General features: G+C 38.3%; 1 protein-coding gene across 1 annotated transcript in view; it reads right to left on the bottom strand.

Annotated features, from left to right (window-relative positions):
* The window catches only part of tecpr1b (tectonin beta-propeller repeat containing 1b), a 32,234-nt gene that overhangs the window by 10,500 nt on the left and 283 nt on the right, over window positions 1-21,451 (bottom strand). The window contains exons 2-14 of the mRNA XM_079873981.1: window positions 19,788-20,020; window positions 15,268-15,453; window positions 15,044-15,166; window positions 14,411-14,527; window positions 12,386-12,560; window positions 10,502-10,599; window positions 10,108-10,209; window positions 7,194-7,324; window positions 6,568-6,995; window positions 5,048-5,136; window positions 4,794-4,949; window positions 3,268-3,417; window positions 700-857 (exon numbers count right to left, since the gene is read on the bottom strand). Of these exons, the coding sequence (XP_079730107.1) occupies window positions 700-857; window positions 3,268-3,417; window positions 4,794-4,949; window positions 5,048-5,136; window positions 6,568-6,995; window positions 7,194-7,324; window positions 10,108-10,209; window positions 10,502-10,599; window positions 12,386-12,560; window positions 14,411-14,527; window positions 15,044-15,166; window positions 15,268-15,453; window positions 19,788-20,015 (2,141 nt within the window). The 5' untranslated portion in view covers window positions 20,016-20,020. The remainder of the gene's footprint in view (window positions 1-699; window positions 858-3,267; window positions 3,418-4,793; window positions 4,950-5,047; window positions 5,137-6,567; window positions 6,996-7,193; window positions 7,325-10,107; window positions 10,210-10,501; window positions 10,600-12,385; window positions 12,561-14,410; window positions 14,528-15,043; window positions 15,167-15,267; window positions 15,454-19,787; window positions 20,021-21,451) is intronic.

The following is a 21,451-nucleotide window of genomic DNA, read 5'->3' as shown; positions in this document are numbered from 1 at the left end:
TTGTACTATATTTAATATAGTTAATTGCTTCTGTTCATCACTATGTTTTTGACTCTCTTTTTAGTTATCTTAAGTATAAATGTATAAGATCAAGTTAATAGTCGTCACCCTCATAAATATGTATTCATCCAAAACCCCACAGAACCAGAGAAATATTGCTCTGATTAAGTTATGAATTATATAATCTTATAGTTTCATAAAAATGCATTGCCCTCTTAAATCATTTAAAAAAGAAAGAAAAAGCTACTTTCTTAGTAACTTGTAGTTTAGTGAATTACTTGTTTGAAAAAATGTAGCTTAGCTAGTTTTAAAGTAGCTTCCCCAAAACTGCTTATAAGACGCCTCTGGCCAAACTGAAAGACAGGATTGCACCTAATCCCACAATGCAGTGCGTTGAAAGGAGATGGCAGGCGGAGTGTATAGAAAAGTCGTACATTCATAAAAACATAGTTCAATCTACTTTAAAATGAACTATTGTGCCCAATATTTGTGTGTGCTACAAGCTTTCTAGAATATTGTGTTGTTAGCTTAGCAACATGCTAATGCCAAACTCTATAGAAATCAATTGTGAGTCGGGTCTCCTGTGTGCTTTGCTTGAGTGGCATGTGAAGGTGCTGTCGATGTAGAAGACAGCAGACAGTGAAGCAGTTAACTAGGTTTAGAACAGAGATATAGACAGACAGATGGGGAGGTTCTTACATGTGATCGCAGGGCAAGTACTGCGCCGGGGCCTCCAGGCTGGGTGACGGCTCATGCACCATGACATCACCTTTACATGTCACAGCCCACAGCGCCTGTTTGGATGGATGGTCTCCAAGACCTCTGGACTCACAACACGACTTGTTCAACAGAGACAGCTGCAAAGATCACACACAAAAACAGCTGTTACTCTTGAAATCTCATTTTCTTTGTGCAAATATAAAAAAAAAAATGTCTTTTGATTTTGGGCAGACATATGTTCTACATGAGAAGAATGTATTCGTTGTTAAAGTGTGGCTATTATGCTTTTTTGGGATGCAACCTTTCATGCAGTGTGTAATATAGCGGTTTGTGAATGAAAAAGGTCTGCAAGACGTCTACTTCTACTCTCAAACACTGTTGTAGCTGAGGCCTAGAAGAGTTTGGTTTGTGATGTTGACATGTCGAGAAGATGCTTTTTTCTGCACTTCCAAAGAAAATCCACTTTTATGTTCTTCCAAAGGTTAAGGACTTGCGCTCAAATTGATAAGGAAAAACAGATGCCATCGTTACTGTTTGTATCACTGACTGTGTATCAAGTGCTGAAGAAGATCCAGAGCTGAAATTCAGATATAGTAATGGACATACACTGTAAGCGGTAGACCAATCACAACATACTGGGTCACATGGGGCACGTTCAAGCTCAAACCGGTGCGCAACGTTTTGCTACGGTTACGACATGTTTCCTGGAAACAGTGTGCAAAAGGGTTTGAGATACGCTCAGAAAATTCTTCAAAAGTAACACAAATAATGGCCTTCTCAGCTGCCATAGTTGCAACTCTTGCGTCATCAGAACAGGGTGTTCAACGCACCACCGTTTCCGTTTAAAAAACATTTTGAAACTTTTTGTCGGGGCTGAACGCAGAGTAGAGTAGACCAATCACAAAAGACTGGGTCATCTGACCAATCAGAGCAGAGTAGACCAATCACAACAGACTGGGCCATCTGACCAATTAGAGCAGAGTAGACCAATCACAACAAACTGGGTCATCTGACCAATTAGAGCAGAGTAGACCAATCACAACAGACTGGGCCATCTGACCAATCAGAGCAGAGTAGACTAATCACAAAAGACTGGGTCATCTGACCAATCAGAGCAGAGTAGATCAATCACAACAGACTGGGTCATCTGACCAATTAGAGCAGAGTAGACCAATCACAATAGACTGGGCCATCTGACCAATTAGAGCAGAGTAGACCAATCACAACAGACTGGGCCATCTGACCAATTAGAGCAGAGTAGACCAATCACAACAGACTGGGCCATCTGACCAATTAGAGCAGAGTAGACCAATCACAACAGACTGGGCCATCTGACCAATCAGAGCAGAGCAGACCAATCACAACAGACTGGGCCATCTGACCAATCAGAGCAGAGTAGACCAATCACAACAGACTGGGCCATCTGACCAATCAGAGCAGAGTAGACCATTCACAACAGACTGGGTCATCTGACCAATCAGAGCAGAGTAGACCAATCACAACAGACTGTGTCACCTGACCAATTAGAGCAGAGTAGACCAATCACAACAGACTGGGTCACCTGACCAATCAGAGCAGAGTAGACCAATCACAACATACTGGGCCATCTGACCAATCAGAGCAGAGTAGACCAGTCACAACATACTGGGCCATCTGACCAATCAGAGCAGAGTAGACCAATCACAACAGACTGGGTCACCTGACCAATCAGAGCAGAGTAGATCAATCACAACAGACTGGGCCATCTGACCAATCAGAGCAGAGTAGACCAATCACAGCAGACTGGGCCATCTGACCAATCAGAGCAGAGTAGACCAATCACAGCAGACTGGGCCATCTGACCAATCAGAGCAGAGCAGACCATTCACAACAGACTGGGTCATCTGACCAATCAGAGCAGAGTAGACCAATCACAACAGACTGGGTCATCTGACCAATCAGAGCAGAGTAGACCAATCACAACAGACTGTGTCACCTGACCAATCAGAGCAGAGTAAATCAATCACAACAGACTGGGCCATCTGACCAATCAGAGCAGAGTAGACCAATCACAGCAGACTGGGCCATCTGACCAATCAGAGCAGAGCAGACCATTCACAACAGACTGGGTCATCTGACCAATCAGAGCAGAGTAGACCAATCACAACAGACTGGGCCATCTGACCAATCAGAGCAGAGTAGATCAATCACAACAGACTGGGTCATCTGACCAATTAAAGCAGAGTAGACCAATCACAGCAGAGGAGGCTCTCAGGAAGGAGAGGTTTAGAGAGACTGAATCCTTTATCAAACAGTTTCAGACTCTGTGATGCTGCAATGTCTCTTATAATATGTTTTTGACCCTGCATGTAAACCTATTGTAGAAAACCTCCAAAACAAAATTATGAACCTTTAAAATAGCATAATAGGGGCACTTTAAAGAAGATTATGCAAATACAGGATCATGGCAGGTAAGATGTAAGATTGCATGCATGTTGGACCCTTTGTGTGTTTTATGTCATAGAGATCTTTTTTTATCCAAATGTGCTGATCATAAGGGCTTTTTACCCAGGTACTGAAGTCTTGTTGCGACGGAGTTGCCAGTAAGATGGGGCTTCTCTGCCTGGTCCTCTCTGCTGTGTACACCGCCACAGTGTACAGAGAGTCCCTCAACACGGGCACCAGGGCCGTCACCTCCTTTATCACAGCATACAGATACTGACACACACATCAGGACAATCATGGGATTAAATTACAGTCTCATATCTTCAACAACACAAACACATTTTGATCTTCATTTTTAATGACATTCACTGAAAGAGTCCACAAACTGTAATAATTAAATTTTGCTTTTGAACTCTTCTTTTAAAAATGTAGTCAACATGTGTCTGTTGATATACTACACACCCATGTGAAAAAGAAGTGCATTTAACTGTACTGAATTGTAGTGTACTTCAAATCTTTAATGTTTAATTGAAAAAAAAAAAAATAGTAAAAAAAAAAGAAACAAATCTGGTGCTCTCCAGTCGAAAAATTTTACGTTTTGTTTTTTTACTTGATCGGAATGTTACAAAACTTGGTAAAAGTTTTGGCACTTGCTATATAAACACACACAAAAAATGTATGGACATTATTTGAAAAGGTTAAATGGTCCTGAAAATAATAGTCACACTTGTGCTCCTCAGGCAGTCAAAAATGACAGCATTGGAAATTAATGGGAGACGAATTTCATCTAGTGGAGACGTTTGGTACTGCGGCCAAACTAAATCTGACTGAAAGCTCTTTTTTTGAGATATCAAGCTCAAATTTGGAACACAACTTGTTTAGATTGGCTTTGATTTTCTTGCAGTTTTAGAGTAAAATGTGTTTTTGATTGAAAATATATATTTCATATAAAAATTTTAAATAGTATTTTTGTGCATTTTTAATAACAATAAATGTAATAAAAAAAAAAAAAATCACTTCAGCAATAATTTGCCAAGTGTCGTCTTTAAAAAGTGATCAAACTCAAGTCTGTGCTCTGAAGCATTCAAGATTTATGACAGTTTAAGTTTAACTAAATTTTCAGGTCTGTGCTCGAAAAGTGAGTAAATGGATTTTAAATACAGTGTAAATATAATTTAGTATCATAAAATCCCCTGAAAATACAAAATATTAAATAAAAAAACATGGTTCCACTTTATTTCAATAGTCCACTTTAGACGTTCTACTAATTATAAGAAACTTTTAACTACATGTCAACTAACTCTCATTAGAGTATTAGTAGACTGTTAGGTTATGGTTAGGTGTTAGGGTTCAGAATAAGTTGGCTTGTAGTTACCAAGTTAGTCAGCAGAATATCTGTTGGGGGGGCATCAAAATAAAGAGTTAGCAGATATTAAGCAGACAGTCTACTAATACTCTAATGACAGTTAGTTGACATGTAGTTGCACAGTTACTTATAGTTAGTAGAATGTCTAAAGTGGACTATCGAAATAAAGTGTTACCAAAAACATTATCGAACTAAAATATAGACATGCGACGAGCACCAGAGGCAGACTTTAAAAAAGTGCACTTTGTAGTAATAATAAGGGGACAAGGGCACGGTGTGCTACCTTCTTCTCCAGGTGTTGAGTGTAGTAGAGGTAAAGTACGTCTCCTGTCTGAGCTCCGGCACCGGTGACCTGCTCCAGTGTCACGCTGACATCCTCCCACTCATGAGGAGGCCAGTCCCTCCACCAACACATACGACCTGTCGTCACACGCACGGACTGACACACACACACACACACACACACACATACACACAGAGCATGATTTGAGATCCACCATTGACTTATCCTCTCATGTGCCGCTCACAGTGAAGTACCTTCTCCACGGCGGCTCCTGGTTCTGTGTGTGTGTCTGTGTGTGAAGCACCGAGGGCAGGGGTGATGGCTGGAGAGAGCGGCCCGGTATCTGAGAGAATCAAACACAGTAGAGACTTGCTTTTATATCACCAAACCTCCCTGCCAATTTCTTTGATTTTTTTTTTTTATATATATATATATATAATTGAGGGAGTGACATCATTCACCCTGTTTACCCTTACACTACCGTTCATAAGATTATTTAATGTTTTGGTAGATGTCTCTAATGCTCAACAAAGATGCATTTGTAAAAAACAGTACAATTGTGAAATATTATTACAATTTAAAAAAAAAAGTATAATGTATTTGCAAATGTAAGTTATTCCTGTGATCAAAGCTGAATTTACAGCATCATTACTCCAGTCTTCAGTGTCACATGATCCTTCAGAAATCACTCTAATATGATGATTTGATGCACAAGAAACATTTATGATTATTATCAATGTTGAAAGCAGTTGTGCTGCGCAATATTTCTGTGGAAACAAGGATCATTTTTTTTCAGTATTCTTTGATGAATAGAAAGTGCAAAAAAAAAAATAATGCATAGAAAGCTTTTGTAACATTATAAATCTTTACTGCCACTTTTGATCGGTGTGATGCATTCCCAGACAGCAACATAGTGTCGGCCCAGATCCGGTCCACATCTGGTACAACAAGTGCCAGCTGTAGCCCGAATCTGGGCCGACACTAATGCTGAATAAAATCATTTCTTTCAAAAAGTTTTAATGGGGATGTGCATTGTCCCTGGTAAGCTCAGAATTAAAAACAGGTCTTAAATGTGCAACAATATTGACTGTGAATGTTGTGCAGTGTGATGATTTTTTACCAGTCAAAGCCATTACTAACCATTTCTGCAATGGCCTTTATCCACAAAACATTATGAATATAAAATTAAGCCATTAAAATCGAATGTCAAATTCCTTATCTCTCATGTCTATTTCATGTTCATATTCAAATGTGGCACATGATCGATAATGAGACGCATGAGAACCTGTGCTGTATGGCATCATTAATGTCACACGTTTTGATGTGGCATTCTTGAATATATACCATTGTGAAACTGAATATAGTGTATGTGCTGAATAAACTGCTTTTATGATACCTTTAAGTTGTCTTTAATCTTGGCAGCCTCGGTCAATTCAGGCATTTGCACATTCTGACAAACCGGTTACACTTTACTTAAAGCCTTTATATATATATACAACGCATTATAAAAGTATTAATTATGCCCTGTAATGCATTGTATGATCTCATGAATCACATTGTTACACCTTTAGAAAGTGTAATGCATTAAAACAACCAATATTAATAGCCAATATTAAAATGCATTTGAACTTTGGTTACAATTATTTATGAAAAGATATAACGCGTTGGCCAACATCAATACCTATAATGCATTATACATAGAGGCTTCAAGTGAAGTGTTGGGAATGACATGAGGGTGAGTAAATGATGAACTATCCCTTTAACTGGGTTGCACCTGAGGTGTTAAACCAGTCGACATGTGATCTGGAATGGATGTCACATCCTCCACCGGTTACCCAGGCCCAGGGCGGCGTGTCCTCCTGCTCTACCGTGTTGTGCTGGAGCTCGATGGGATACGTGGCCACTGAGCTCCTGGGAACCGAGGCCTTCATCTCCTCCAGGTCTACATTGCTCCATGGTGTCGGGACAGAGGAACCGGACTCTTGGCCGGTCACCTGGTCTCCCTCAGGTACATTGGGAGGCACTGTTGGGTCGTGTAGTGGAGCGGAGCGATCCGAAACCAGCGCAGAGATAAAGCTGTCACTCGTGATCTTGGGAACACGTGGCTTCGAGATGTCCGTGTCGTCACAGCCCAGAACGGATCCCTGGGAAGGAGCGGTGACATCTCCACCGAACACACCGGCGTCACCGTCCACACGGACACTGAGAAAGACACAGAGCCATTCAGAGCACTGACCGGCACAGCGCCATCTGCTGGACGGACGTGAAACATAAGGATCCTGCTGGACAAGTGCCCCATCAATAAAGCTCAAGTGACCCTTCATCAACACCAAAACCTCTGGATCCTATTTAAATAGGCCATGTCGTGAATCACTGTTCTGTACAGTGTTTTTCCACTACCTGGAATGATTTATGCTTTTGCTGCTTTCAAGCTGGGCCGACACTGCGACCCATGACCTTCCGGTGACCTCTGTGTCTGTCACGCCATGACGAAAATACACGGTCCGGTCATCGCTGCCAACACCCCAAACCTGCGTCACAGAAAAACACACATAAAATATAGAGATTATATATATATATATATATATATATATATATATATATAAATATACATCACATCACTATATCTTCTTCAAGCTGAGATATCAAAACATTTGGGACAAAATCACTCCGTTTGAGTCATTTCTCATGTATCCTCTAAACATTAAAAGTTTCCTTAAAAGCCTCTATTTTAGTAACTTCACACTGATTCACACACTTAGATTCACACAAAGCTTTTGAATGGCCGTGTTTACATTGGAAGTTCGGAGAGGATCTGACAACTGGATATTATGGTTATTATAAATATACGATCGCAGAGACCCATCTCAATAATACACAATATAATAAAATCAACTGCATTATAACGAAGTTGGCATCAGAAAATCATCATGTAATGAGACAATCTTCTAATCTTTACTTTTTATGTGCTGACATAGTTCTCACAGACAGGCTATTGTTTCTGATTAAGTCAAATTGAGGAACAGGTTCAAAATATGAGCGTCGCAGCTGAGCTGAACACACGGTCCAAGCGGTTAGTAATGAAATGTGAAGTATGGAATGGCGGAGTGCGGCCAAACTCAAATTAGACGCTCCCATATGGCTGTGCGCGGGTGAAAGAATTGGAGGTGTATATATATGGCTGGGCTGAGCCAGGCGATCTAAGGGTCAAGTTACAGAGAGAGAGAGAGAGAGAGAGATGCAGAGAGAAGGTTTGCATCGCTTGCAAACTCCACACTGAGACTCAGTGGCTCTAGTAATCAACACCCACGGACACCCAACTCCACCAGACCTTACATTCCTGTCCTGGCGGGAAGGAGGAGCCAGTGTGAGCTGGAGAAGCTGATTGGACGATGGGTGTTTGTGCGTATAAACATGGACAGTGAATACAGTCGGGCTTTTGTGCTGTGTGCACATATTGGTCTGAGGATCTAATGATGGTTAATCCTCGAAGCTTCATGTGAGAACAGGAGTGTAACCAGAACTGTCTGCCCCCCCCCTCCCGGCCCACAGCAGATGGGCGTCCCCCAAGGGCAAGTACTGGGACCCCTAGAGTTGTCCACACAGGAGAAAATGATTATTACAATATCACCAGATGAAATATGATATCAGCAACAGTGATTAAAGCGTGGTGTGAGTGCAATGAACTCTATCCAGAGTGATTCATCGCTTGTTAGTGAAGTTTGCAAAGTAAAAAGATCACTATTATTATCGCTGATACTAACGGCAAATGATTTGAACAAACCCAGAACTCTTAATTATTAAACTTATCTTGCCCTGCACTTTTTGCACTACAGATAAGATGACACCTCAAATCATGTGGCTTGCTGGGATTACTTTTCTAAGTGATATGACTTTTGATTTTCACCTGGTACATCCTGTTTTTGGTTCGTTTAGATGTCTTTGGTCCGTGTTGAAATCTTAAAGGGGTGGTATAATGCCCTTTCACAAGATGTAAAATAAGTCTCTGATGCCCCCAGAGTATGTATGTGGAGTTTTAGCTCAAAATACCCCACAGATATTCTTATATAGCATATCAAATTTGTCACTTTTTGAGGGTGAGCAAAAACGCACCGTTTTGTGTCTGTTCCTTTAAATGCAAATGAGCTGCTGCTCCCGGCACAGGGGGCGGAGCTTCAACAGCTTGCACTCACACAGACATGCACTGAAAATTTCAAAAACTTTTAGCCTTTTATGTTCAAACCGAAGTCAGAAAGATGGAGAGACTCAAGAAGAAGTGACAACATGTAGAAGCAACAGGACATTTCTGAATGGTTAGTTGATGAGTTTATGAAGCTTATAAATATGTGTAGTTATCTTCTAGTCATTGATTAGCATATTCTGTCTTGATAATCTATAAATCTTGTTCCCGGGGGCGGGGTTTATGTAAATTTTAGGGTTAGTGATGTCACTAACCCGGGAGGAAGCTCGTGTAGTCTCTACCAGCCGTTTGTTGTAGTCCTTAAAAAGCGATTTCTTTAAAAGCAAATATCTCCCTTTGCTTTGAACTTTGAGCATTGTAACTTTGCAGATGTTGTTTATGCTCAAACAGCAACATTACACACTAACTAAAGTTAGAAAAGTGAAATCATAATCAACCACCCCTTTAAATCAGTTAAACCTCACCAGAGTTTATCCCAAAACGAAGAACGAAAAAGGACTACACAGTGAGTATATCAGAGCCTTAACAGAGCAATCGTCAGGGTTCGTTTTTAAATCGAACTAAACAAGCCTTTCCATGAAAAAAAATTCTTTATGTCTTAAAATAGCTTGAATGTAACCACGCATTTGCCTCATTTAGTATACACGGTTCTATGATTATGCAAATGAGCCCCGCCTCCACCCACTCACACCAGCTCAGAGATCCACTCGTTGACGATCACACGTTGACCTGATTGGTTACAAGGTAGTTTGTGACGTCAGAAACACCAGCGATTTTAAAGCGTGTTTTTGAGACTGTCTTTGATTCACTGCAGTTTTAAGCAGAAAATACTCAGCAATGGTGTCGACTTATGAATTTACACATGGTTTGTCTTAAAGCATATTAAAAACACCACATAGACATATAAACAACATTAAAAGCTTGATTTTCACCACAGGGGGACTTTAAGGCCCCCCAATGTCAAAGACAAAATTCAAAGGCCCCCTTACATGATGTCAGTTTACATGTTTACATGTTACAGTATACGAAGCACCTGGCAGAAAACTGCTCTACAGAGAGTGTGTTTATTGTTAGACAGTATGGCAGTATAATATGATACTCCACTCATCTCACCTGGTCATTGGGCCCCACGCTGAGCATCACCATCTCTCCACCAATGCTGATCCAGCCTGAGCCAGTGGGATTGTGGGAATTCACACCCCTCCTGAACCAGACCTATCATCACACACACGCACACACACACTGAACTCTTTATGCAACAATAAACATTTCAGTAATATGCTACACTGTCACATGACGAGGCATCCAGGTATCATCTGGGTCATTTTTACTCAACAGTGAAGTTGCACAATTACTCTGATGGCAAGAAAATAATTATTACAGAATTTCTTTTTAATTTCTTACAGTAATCCTTTAAATTAATAGCACTAAATGAATGTGCAAAACCCATAGCCGTAATATAAATGTCAAGGCGAAGCGGTGTACAGAGCATTAAATATCGTCTTACTTTGTTGTCCTTAGTAACGGCCCAAACGACACCGACGCCCACTGCAACATGAACGGCTCCTTTCTGACCTGGAGACTCAACTAGATCCCACGATGAGCCTGAAAACATGCAAACCTCTCCGTTGAAGATTAGACTTCAACACAGATGCTCGACATACCCTTGTGTAAAAGAAGTACACCTCAGCATACTTTTAAACAGAGTACTTATTAAGGAAATAATATACTTTAAAAGAATGTAGGTAAGTGCAAACTGAATTAATTAGCTGAACTCAAGAGTGCTTTTTTTGACCCACTTAAGTAGGAATTAAACTTTTTTGATAAACTCAATTATACTCATGTCGTTTCTATTAGAACTTTTGTCATGTATTTAAATATATTTATAATTATATAATGAAGTTGCAATTAAGTTTAAATGTATAATTGATATAATCAAGTACTCAAGTACTTCACATGTGATTTAGTGTGTTGGTCAACACATGTACGACACATTTTCAAAACATAATGACTTAAAATGTACTTTAAAAATTTGACATTATTACAAAGAGCACTTTTTCTACATAAGTGTGTTAAGAAACAGTCATGAAAGCGTCTCTCTTCAAGTGGCCTTTTGTTTCATTACTATTATATTATCTGCAAGTAGTTTTTAAAAATATACTTTTAGGATTTGAAGTACACTACAAGTGCACATCCAATACAATTAAGCACACTTCCTTTTCTCGAGTGTAGTTTCAGGCACAGTTGACCTCAAACGAGTCTGGACTATTAAGCTACACTAAAAGTTACTGTATTAAGTTAGGTTTCAATAGATGCACTACAAAACAAAGACAAAAAGTACTGAGACACTTTGCAGTTGTCAAGCATTAGCTGATCATGTTGATAATTAATGTGATCCTTGACACCTGTGTGAACTTTAGGACTGACTTCAAACGTCCACTAAAAATCACCAGCTGATTCAAAGACAATGGGCCCAATTTTAACGATCTGAAACGCAAGTGTCAAACTCGAAACGCAAGTAACTTTGTGGGCGGATCTCGACGCAAATCTAGAATGGGTTGGTCTGAAGTAGCTTCATTACTCATAGGTGTGGTTTGGGCGTAACGTGAAATAAACCAATCAGAGCGACATCTCACATTCCCTTTAAGAGCAGGTGCGCTTGTTCCATGGCGGATTGCTATTATAACGGCGGATTTGCCAGGCGGCACCAGGAGCGGTTCGCGACGTTCTTGTCAGGGCCGTAGAACACAGAAAAGTGACATTGTATGGGGATGGAGAAACCCACCCAAATTAGCTTCGGTTAAACAGGCGTATAATAATTTGGGTAAATGTGTAAGCTAGATTTATGCCTATTTTTTCAAATCTTCATGGACACCACAATGATTTCGCTCGTGTGGTAATATTTTTCCTTGTTATTATGTATGGTTTGTAAAAATGGCAACTGCTGCGTCTGTGTAGATGAGAGAAGCAAAGTGTATGTGCGTTGTGCACACGCTACATTGATTATGGCCAAGCATGCGCCTTTAAAATAGCATCTGAATAACAATTGTTTTCTGAAACTGCAAAATAGCACCAGGGAACGTTTGCGCCGGAACACGCCTCCTCTTTTCGCTGAACCGCGCCCGGGAGCGCAAGTTCATTCCCTAATTTACCGACGTGCGGATTTCACATGTTTGTCTGCAATGACATTCAAACATTTTTGAGTGTGGCGCAAGTGTCTTACATGCTCTTTAGGGCCTCTGTGTGTACATACCTCTTTCATGCTATTGACATGACCGTGACCATGATCACAGTTTGACCGTAAATAGATGTCATTCAAAACGTGTACTGTATGTTCTGCATTCTGTGTGTGTGAATTCAAAGGACAGGAATAAATCTGTTAGTGTCAGACCTTTAGGACAGTCTTTACTGATGCCCGTCCTGGCCAGCAGTTGTCCATCCCAGAGAACGGCCCACAGCAGGTCTTTCGGGCCGGCGCTGACCTGTGCCACCTCTCGGGGAACCTGGACGGGCTCCCATCGTGTCCCCTCCGGGTTCTGCTGCCTGATGCCTGTGCGGGACCACAGCTGTGTAGAGATAACACACACACACACACACACACACACACCTGAGATCTATATGGTGGCAGGAATAGAATATTAACACATCATAAACATGACAAAACATTCAGCGAGTGTTTAAATTAACCACTAGGCTGGGAAATTGTTCAGATTCTTGTGAGCAAGTGGTTAATCCATAAGGAGGTGTTGGCTGAGCTCAAAATATAAAGGGGACGTCAGAGAAGAGCAGTGAGCTCTAGTGGTCACAAAACTGCCCTGCAACTGCAAACAGGTGAACTGAGGGGCTGTTTACACAACACTGTTTTCAACTGAAAACGTAAAACTTTTTGTGCGTTTTGGCCGTTTGTTCAACAACGGCGCTTTGGCTGGAAGAAAACGCAAACTTTTGAAAACGGGATTCAAAGGGTAACGTACATTTACGTGACAACGATATGCTTAAAACCGAGACGTTTTTCCTTTGAGTTTTCCGCGCACAGACGACACCATTGTCAAAACGATCCCCATTCACACGGATCCATGAAAATGACTAAAAACGCTGTATTCTGCTGCCAGGCCAGTAGATGGCGATGAAACACTACAGACTGAACACATAATACGCATGTGCATGACGTCATCATCTTCAGAGATTCACGTTTTTGTTGTTTACACAGAGAAAAACTTGCAAAAACTTGCACTTCGAAACTCGTTTTTAAAACTTTGCGCTTTCAGGCATCCAAAACGCTGTTTTCTTGTAAACGAACGGCCAAAACACATCAAAAGTCTTCCGTTTTTAGTTGAAAACGGTGTCGTGTAAACAACAAAAACGTGAATCTCTGTAGACGATGACGTCATGCACATGTGTATTATGTGTTCAGTCTATAGTGTTTCAGCGCCATCTAATGGCCTGGCAAGAGAATACAGGGTTTTTACTTCTCCATTTTAAGCATATCGTTGTCTTGTAAAGGTACCCTCAAACTAGTATAAATCGTTTCTGTTGATTGATATAAAGCCGAGATAAAACAACATACATGAAAAACTAAAACAAAATAAACTAAAATTAGAAATATTGCTCTGGCAACTAACTGAAATAATGTTTCAGTTTCAGCAATACAATTACTAAAACAAAAACTGAAAAAGATAAATAAATAAATATATGTAATACATTAATTTGCTTTATTATTAAATAAATTAAAGCTTAATAGAAATATTTAATAAACCATGAAATCACAACAAAATTATTAAAACTTAAACTGTATTAATAAATACTGTAACATTAGATCAACACTACTAAAGCAACAGCCTTTGAACACACTGAATCACAGAACAGGACAGCAGCGACCTCTAGTGTTCAGAAATCTGCAATGCAACCACAACAGCATCACTGCTTGAAGAGTTTTGGTAACACTTTAGCTTAGGATCCAATTCTGCTGCTTATTTTTTAGGTTAATATATTGTAAAATGTATTTTATTCCTGTGATCAAAGCTGAATTTTCAGCATCATTACTCCAGTCCAGTCATGATCCTTCAGAAATCACATTAATATGCAGATTCGATGATCAAGAAACATTTCTGATCATTATCAGTGTTGAAAACAGTTGTGTTGCTTCTTATTTCTGTGGAAACCGTAATTTTTTTCAGGATTCTTTCATGAGTAGAAAATTAAAAAAAGCTTTTATTGGAAATAGAAATCTTCTGTAACATTATAAATGTCACTTTTCATTAAATCAATGTGTCCTTGCTGAATAAAATTCTTAATTTATTTCCATACTGACCTCAGACTTTTGAATGGTAGTGTATAGTTATGTACATTATATTCTGTGCAGTCAACAACATTGCACATGACTTGTGTTAAATCAGGCATACTCCTTTGCACAAACCTTCCCTTGTTGGGACACGGCCCACAGGTGAATGTGCTTCTCAGGGCTCATGTCCCAGCCTCCACAGCTGAGGTCAATGAAGGGCTCGGGTGGAGGTCTGCCCCGGTCCAGAGGCACCTGCACCAAAAACACACATTCTCAATGGGTGTTAAATATAGAGCATTAGATAACATAAGACTGTGTGTGACCCTGGACCACAAATTTATACATCATCTGAAAGCTAAATAAATAAGCTTTCCATTGATGTATGGTTTGCTAGGATAGGGATAGAGATACAACATTTGAAAATCTGGAATCTGAGGGTGCAAAAACATCAAAACATTGAAAAAATCTCCTTGAAAGTTGTCCATTTATGTTGGCGATTGTGCTGCATTCACTCACAAAAATACATGTTTTATATATTTAAGCTAGGAAATGTACAAAATATCTTCATGGAACATGATCTTTACTTAATATCCTAATGATTTTTGGCATAAAAGAAAAATCAATCATTTTGACCCATACAATGTATCGTTGGCTATTGCTACAAATATACCCGTGCGACTTGTGACTGGTTTTGTGATCCAGGGTCACGATTGGTTGGCTGATCTTTGGCTGTTTAACACTGAAGTAACTACAGTTGATAGATTATACCTTGGCCCATGATCCCAGCGCTTTATATCTCCTGTAGCGAAGCCATCGCCTGCGACGGACACATGAATTCCACTTCTTGTCTTTGCTGAAGGACGCAGGGAAGTCCACTGCATACTCCCAGCCCTGACAGCACAGGAGGAGGTTAGTGCTGGGTTCAGAGGGTAAGCGTAGAGTAGGTTAGGTTAGGTTTGGGATGGGTGAGTTTATGAGATTGTGTCCCTCACCCCAGTCTCAGTGGATTCTCTCCCACAGCTTTCATCATCCACATACCAGTCGCCCTCCCACTCCCAGTTAGCAGACGGCAGCTCAAAGCTGTGAAGAGGCTGTGGGATTGAGCCGGACTCATCCGTCCACTGCCAGCGGTCTGTCGGGAGGAGTGTGTCTGTGTAACCTTCAACCGGGTTCCACCTCTGGAAAACACACAGAGAATCTTAGCATATATATATATATATATATATATATATATATATATATATATATATATATATATATATTAGGGCTGTCAAATGATTAATCGCGATTAATCGCATCCAAAATAAAAGTTTGTTTTTACATAATATATGTGTGTGTACGGTGTATAATTATTTTCTATATATAAATACACACACATGCATGTATATATTTAAGAAATATTTGCATGTATATACTGTGTATATATATATATATATATTTATATTATATATAATTTATATTATATATAAATATTTTACATATAAATAACACATTTTTCTTAAATATATATGCAGGTGTGTGTATTTATATTTTATATTTATATTTATATTTATTTTGGATGCGATTAATCGCGATTTGACAGCCCTTATATATATATATATATATATATATATATATATATATATATATATATATATATATATATATATATATATATATAGATACATATACTTCTAAAGCATTTATTAGTTTTTGTCAATATTAATTTTAACATTTACTAATAAAAAGTTCAAAAGTTGCATCTGTTCAAATAATTTAATTTAAACTTCAACTTTTACATGGCGTTTGAACATAAATGTTTGTTTGCAGTGTGTGTACCTACACAACCACCCTATAATGGTAAAAGTCCACACACTCCTCTTTTTTTAATCCCCATAAATAATAATAGTGTCTCAGAACAAGCCGTTTGCAGATTGTAGTTTTTGTGATGTCACTAATGATTAGGACCTGCCCACGACTGTCGACGGACTCTGTCCTATTAGCATAGACCCCACCAGGTCTGGACTGGGACAAAAAAATCGGCCCTGGCATTTTGGCCCAGACTGGCCCACTATGACCATAAACACCACCCATCTTTGGACGCCCTTGAATATGTATACCAACTCCTATTCCTTAAAACCACTAATGCCATGCAACGAGTGAGTATAGGAACGAGTGAGAGTTGACAGATGAAATAACTCCAAAATTAAATGTAATAATACAACTGAACTATACCTCCACAGGGATGAATCCTAAAATAAGCTATAAGCTGCATTGGCATAGCAATACTAGTGTTTCCCACAGGATATTTAGTAAAACTGTGGTGGGTGGACCTGGGGCCTTCTGGAGGGGTTCTTCCCCCCAAAAGAAGATTTTGTGCATTTTAATGTAAAATTCATCAATCTGGAACACTTTGAGAGTTAACGAGCTCCAACCCATATTCAGTGTGCAAACTGAACAAAGAAAAACTCAAACTATTAGTCTCAGTCTACATTACACTACTACATAATAATAGTTATAATTAGGGCCGGGACTCGATTAAAAAAATTAATCTAATTAATTAGAGGCTTTGTAATTAATTAATCGAAATTAATCGCATTTTAATTGCATATAAATTAGGGCTGTCAATCAATTCAAAATAATTGTGTTGAACATGTTATTGAAATAATGTTCAAATGTTCAAAGGGTGAGCATTGAAATAATTGTGCCTAGCAAATAATCAATACAATACAATTGAACATTATTAAATTATTGAACATTATTAAATTATACATTTAATATTAAATTATAAACATTATTCACTTGCTTTACAGGTTTTTAACATTACTTCGAAAATGCTGCAATTTAAAGTTTGAGATGTTTTTCATCTGTTTTAGAAAGTATTTTTAGACTTTTGTTTTTTCAGAATAAAACTTGTTTTACAATCTTGAACATGTATTATATTTTTATTAAATGTGTTTAACTAAGCCATTGCTGCAAGTAATTCAGTCAGCATTGTCATGACTCATTATCCCATGATGAAAGTAAGACGGTGAAACAACGTCACGATATCAACGTTGATTCAATTTGCAAAACCGAAGCATAATTCAACATTGGTTCAACGTCGACATACAATCTTTATTCACCCATATTGAAAGAAGAGACGGTGAAACAACGTCACGAAATCAACAATGAAACAACGTCACGACATCAACAGTGAAACAACGTCACGATTTCAACGTTGATTCGTTTTGCACAATCGAAACATAATCCAACATTGATTCGACCTTGGTCCCTTATGTTCACCGGTGAATCAACGTTGAAATGCCGGCTGTTTTTTTATAAGTAAATGTTCCAATCAATGATCCAGGCAGCGCCAGCGCGTTCTCGTCTCCCTCCTTCATTTTACAGTCGAATGGTGGCTAGAACGGCTCCAGGTTCAAAGGTCAATACGGAATGGATTAATCTGCGTTATTTTTTCTCAGATTAATTAATCGAAATTAACGCGTTAATGTCACAGCCCTAGTTATAATATTAATCCCATGACAGTAATAGCCATATTTTGTAAAACAAATGCACTGGAAAATAAAGGAAACTTTCATAATTAGTTTTGTACTAACTTCTATACTTGAAAGAGAAACACACGATCTTTCATTTTGATGGAAACTGCATCGGAGCTTTTATTTTGGCGGAAAACATGGTTTACAAACACGTCTCATTACAATTCTAGTAAAATGCGGTAATCGTCAACTATGCAGATGTGGAAATAATGCGTAACTGGAAAATGGGTTTATATATACACACATGACATAGTCTAAGTGTTTTTAAACATTGAATAATTAAAATATAAAAAAATTAAGAATATTCCTTAAAATATTAAGTTTTAAAAATAATTTGTTAATATTATTTTTGTCATTATTATTAGTGTTAGTATTATTATTACATTGAAACGTAGCTAATTTCTACTGTACAACAGTCATATATTTCTGTCACAATTTCTCAAGTTAAATCGAACTTTTATTTTGACGGGATGCTGTGAGTTTCTGTGTGTGTGTATGATATGACAATAGTTTTTCTCACATGAAATGGTTAAATGCTGGTGAAGTGACTCTCAGGGCAGCTCTGGAGATGAAGTTCATGCATTCATGTCCTCATATAGTGAGACGGCAGAGGCTGAAAACACCGCGAGCGTCACGCGTGCTTCAGTGTGTGTGCAGGAAATGAAACCGACTTGCTATTTTTTTATCTATTAAAATTTACAAATTCTGTGAAATTCTGGTTTATACAGTAAATTCCATTTTTTTATGACTGGTTTCCATGATTTCGTCCACGTTTTCTCTATCGAGTAAATCATGGGCCCTACTTAAGTTAATTCAATCAGAATAGTGAGTGATTTTCTGTTTTTCTTTTATCGTTTGATTCATATTAAAAGTATAGCAGTAGGTACTGTATATTAAGCTTCAGAGATCTAATATACACATGTGGTTTCCTTATTTGCTGTTTACATTCACAGACATAACTGACTGGGTTTATGTGAACTTTGTGTGTATTTGACATAACCTTGTGCGTATTTGACAGCTTATGTGCAATAAGACGTGAAAGAGGACTTAGTTGTAAAGGCTCCGCCCTCTTCTGGAAATGGGGGCGGGAGCAGCAGCTCATTTGCATTTAAAAATACATGCACGAAAACAGAATGCTTTTCCGTCCACTCAAAAATGTGTATTTACAACAAGTATAATAAATGATCTGTGGGGTATTTTGAGCTGAAACTTCACAGACACATTCTGGGGACACCTGAGACTTACATTACATCTTGTAAAGAATGGGCATAATAGGTCTTTAATGGACCTGAGCTAACATGAACTAACAATAACCTGTTGTATTTTCCTACTTCATTTAGAAAAGTTAGTTAATGCATTAACTAATGTTTAAGACACCATGAAATCAAAATGGACAATTCTTGCTTTTAATGCAGTATAATATTGCAGTATTTATAAATGATGGTAACACTTTATTTTACAGTGACCTTGTTACACGTTACACGTCCTTTACTATAGTATAAATTATACATCATACCAGCTAACCCTAAACCAAACCCTATTCCTAACCATGTATTAAGTACAGTACATTAAGTTAATTAATATTACTCATTACTTAAATCTATAATTACACAGTAACACCTTACAATAAAGTGTAACCTACATTTTTTTTTTTTATTCATGTGCTTTGTAATCTTGAATCAGAATAACTTCCCCTCCTCTCTTCTCTCTGATGATGCGTTTACTGGTGTGAGGGCGGAGCAACCTGTCACTCACATGAGATCAGCCAATAGCAAACCACAACCATCCAATCAATTCTACATGGACAAAATCAAGCCCCGCCCAACATTTATTCTCATTAATTTCACTCCTACGTCACAATAGGGAAATACAGAACTTCGCAACTTCCGTTTCATGACGACTTTAACAAATGGGACCTTATTATGTCCAGTATTTAATCATGCCAAATCACAGTTGAACTGAAAATTCGAGTAAGAAAATGAAACTGAGCACACCTGGTTTTCATAGGTCTCTTCCTGGTGGCGTATAGGCACTTGACTGGGATACACATTGAGATAGACGTGATGGTCGCAGCCGATGCCCCAGCAGCACTGATGAGAGCCCGTCACGCGCTTCAGCTCCAGCACTATATCAGCAGCGCGGCTCCAGCGGCCCCTAGGAGCCGACAGACTGAACACCCGCCCGTACACATCCACCGCCCACAGCAGCGACCCGGACATCATCGGCCCTGCAGAGCACACGCAGTCAACAGCACTACTGACCGTGCTATACGAAATATACATAACATGGCTTATTCAGTACTGTCAAAAAGTATTAGGCACGTCAGTATTTTTGACCAAAAAACAAAATGGTTGTAAGCCAGTTATTTATATCTTTTGATGTAGTGTGTCAGTAGGAAATATCAGTTTACATTTCCAAACATTCATATTTTTGTAAGCACAAAGAGAGTCTGACAACAGCCTAAGAACTTCTCACAGCGCTGTAGCTTTGCAGGAAGGTTTCTTCAAGCGTCTTGGAGACAGTTTTCTGGATTTAGTCTGTCTCAGTTTCTTCTGTTTCTTCATGTAATCATAGACGGACTCGATGATGGTGAGATCAGATCATACCGGCTGCTGTCAGACTCCTTGTGCATACACAGATCTCACTGGATTATTACAGTTAATGGCAAAATGGAAATCTAAACTGATATTTCCCACTGACACACTACAGCAAAAGATATAAATAAAACAATTTTTTTGTTCAACATACTGATGTACCTACAGTAAGACTTTTGCACAGTACTATATATATATATATATATATATATATATATATATATAAACAAATTATATATATATAAACAAATTATATATATATATACACACACGTACACTCTTGCTGCTGATTTACTACTGTTCAAAAGTTTGAGGTCAATAAGAATTTGTTTATCTTTATCAAGACTGCATATTTGAACAAAAATACACAATAATATTGTGAAGCGAAAATGAAAGGATCTGTTTTCTAATTTAATATATTGTAAAATGTAATTTATTCCTGTGATCAAAGCTGAATTTTTCAGCATCATTACTCCAGTCTTCAGTGTCACATGATCCTTCAGAAATCATTCAGATATGATGATATAATAATCAAGAAACGTTTCTTATTATCAATGTTGAGAACAGTTGTGCTGCTTCATATTTCTGTGGAAACCGTGATACATTTTTTTTTTTTTCAGGATTATTTGATGAATAGAAAGTGCAAAACAGAACAGCATTTATTTGAGATAGAAATCTTTTGTATTATTATAAATATCTTTAATATCAATTGAATGTGTCTTTGCTGAATAAGTCTTAATTTCCTTTAAAAAAAACTGCATGACTCCAAACTTTTGAACAATAGTATATATTTTATATACTTTATTTAATATAAAATTGAAATTCTAAATAATATTCAGTAGACAGTCAAACAGTTCACAATTAAAATTACACAAATTGTATTTTACAGCTTGCTTATTTATTTTGATTCACATATAGATCAAGCAATAATACATGTATATAATAACTAATAACACACACATTAAGATATGCAACTCTAGGTAAGTAAGAGATAGCCTACAGGTAACTGTTACTGGACACCAGTGGTCAACTCGCACCTGTCTCTCTGGATCCATTATTACAGC

This window comes from Squalius cephalus, assembly GCF_949319135.1.
Source record: "Squalius cephalus genome assembly, chromosome: 1".
Classification (NCBI taxonomy): Eukaryota; Metazoa; Chordata; class Actinopteri; order Cypriniformes; family Leuciscidae; genus Squalius; species Squalius cephalus.
This window is presented reverse-complemented; position numbering and strand designations above follow the sequence as displayed.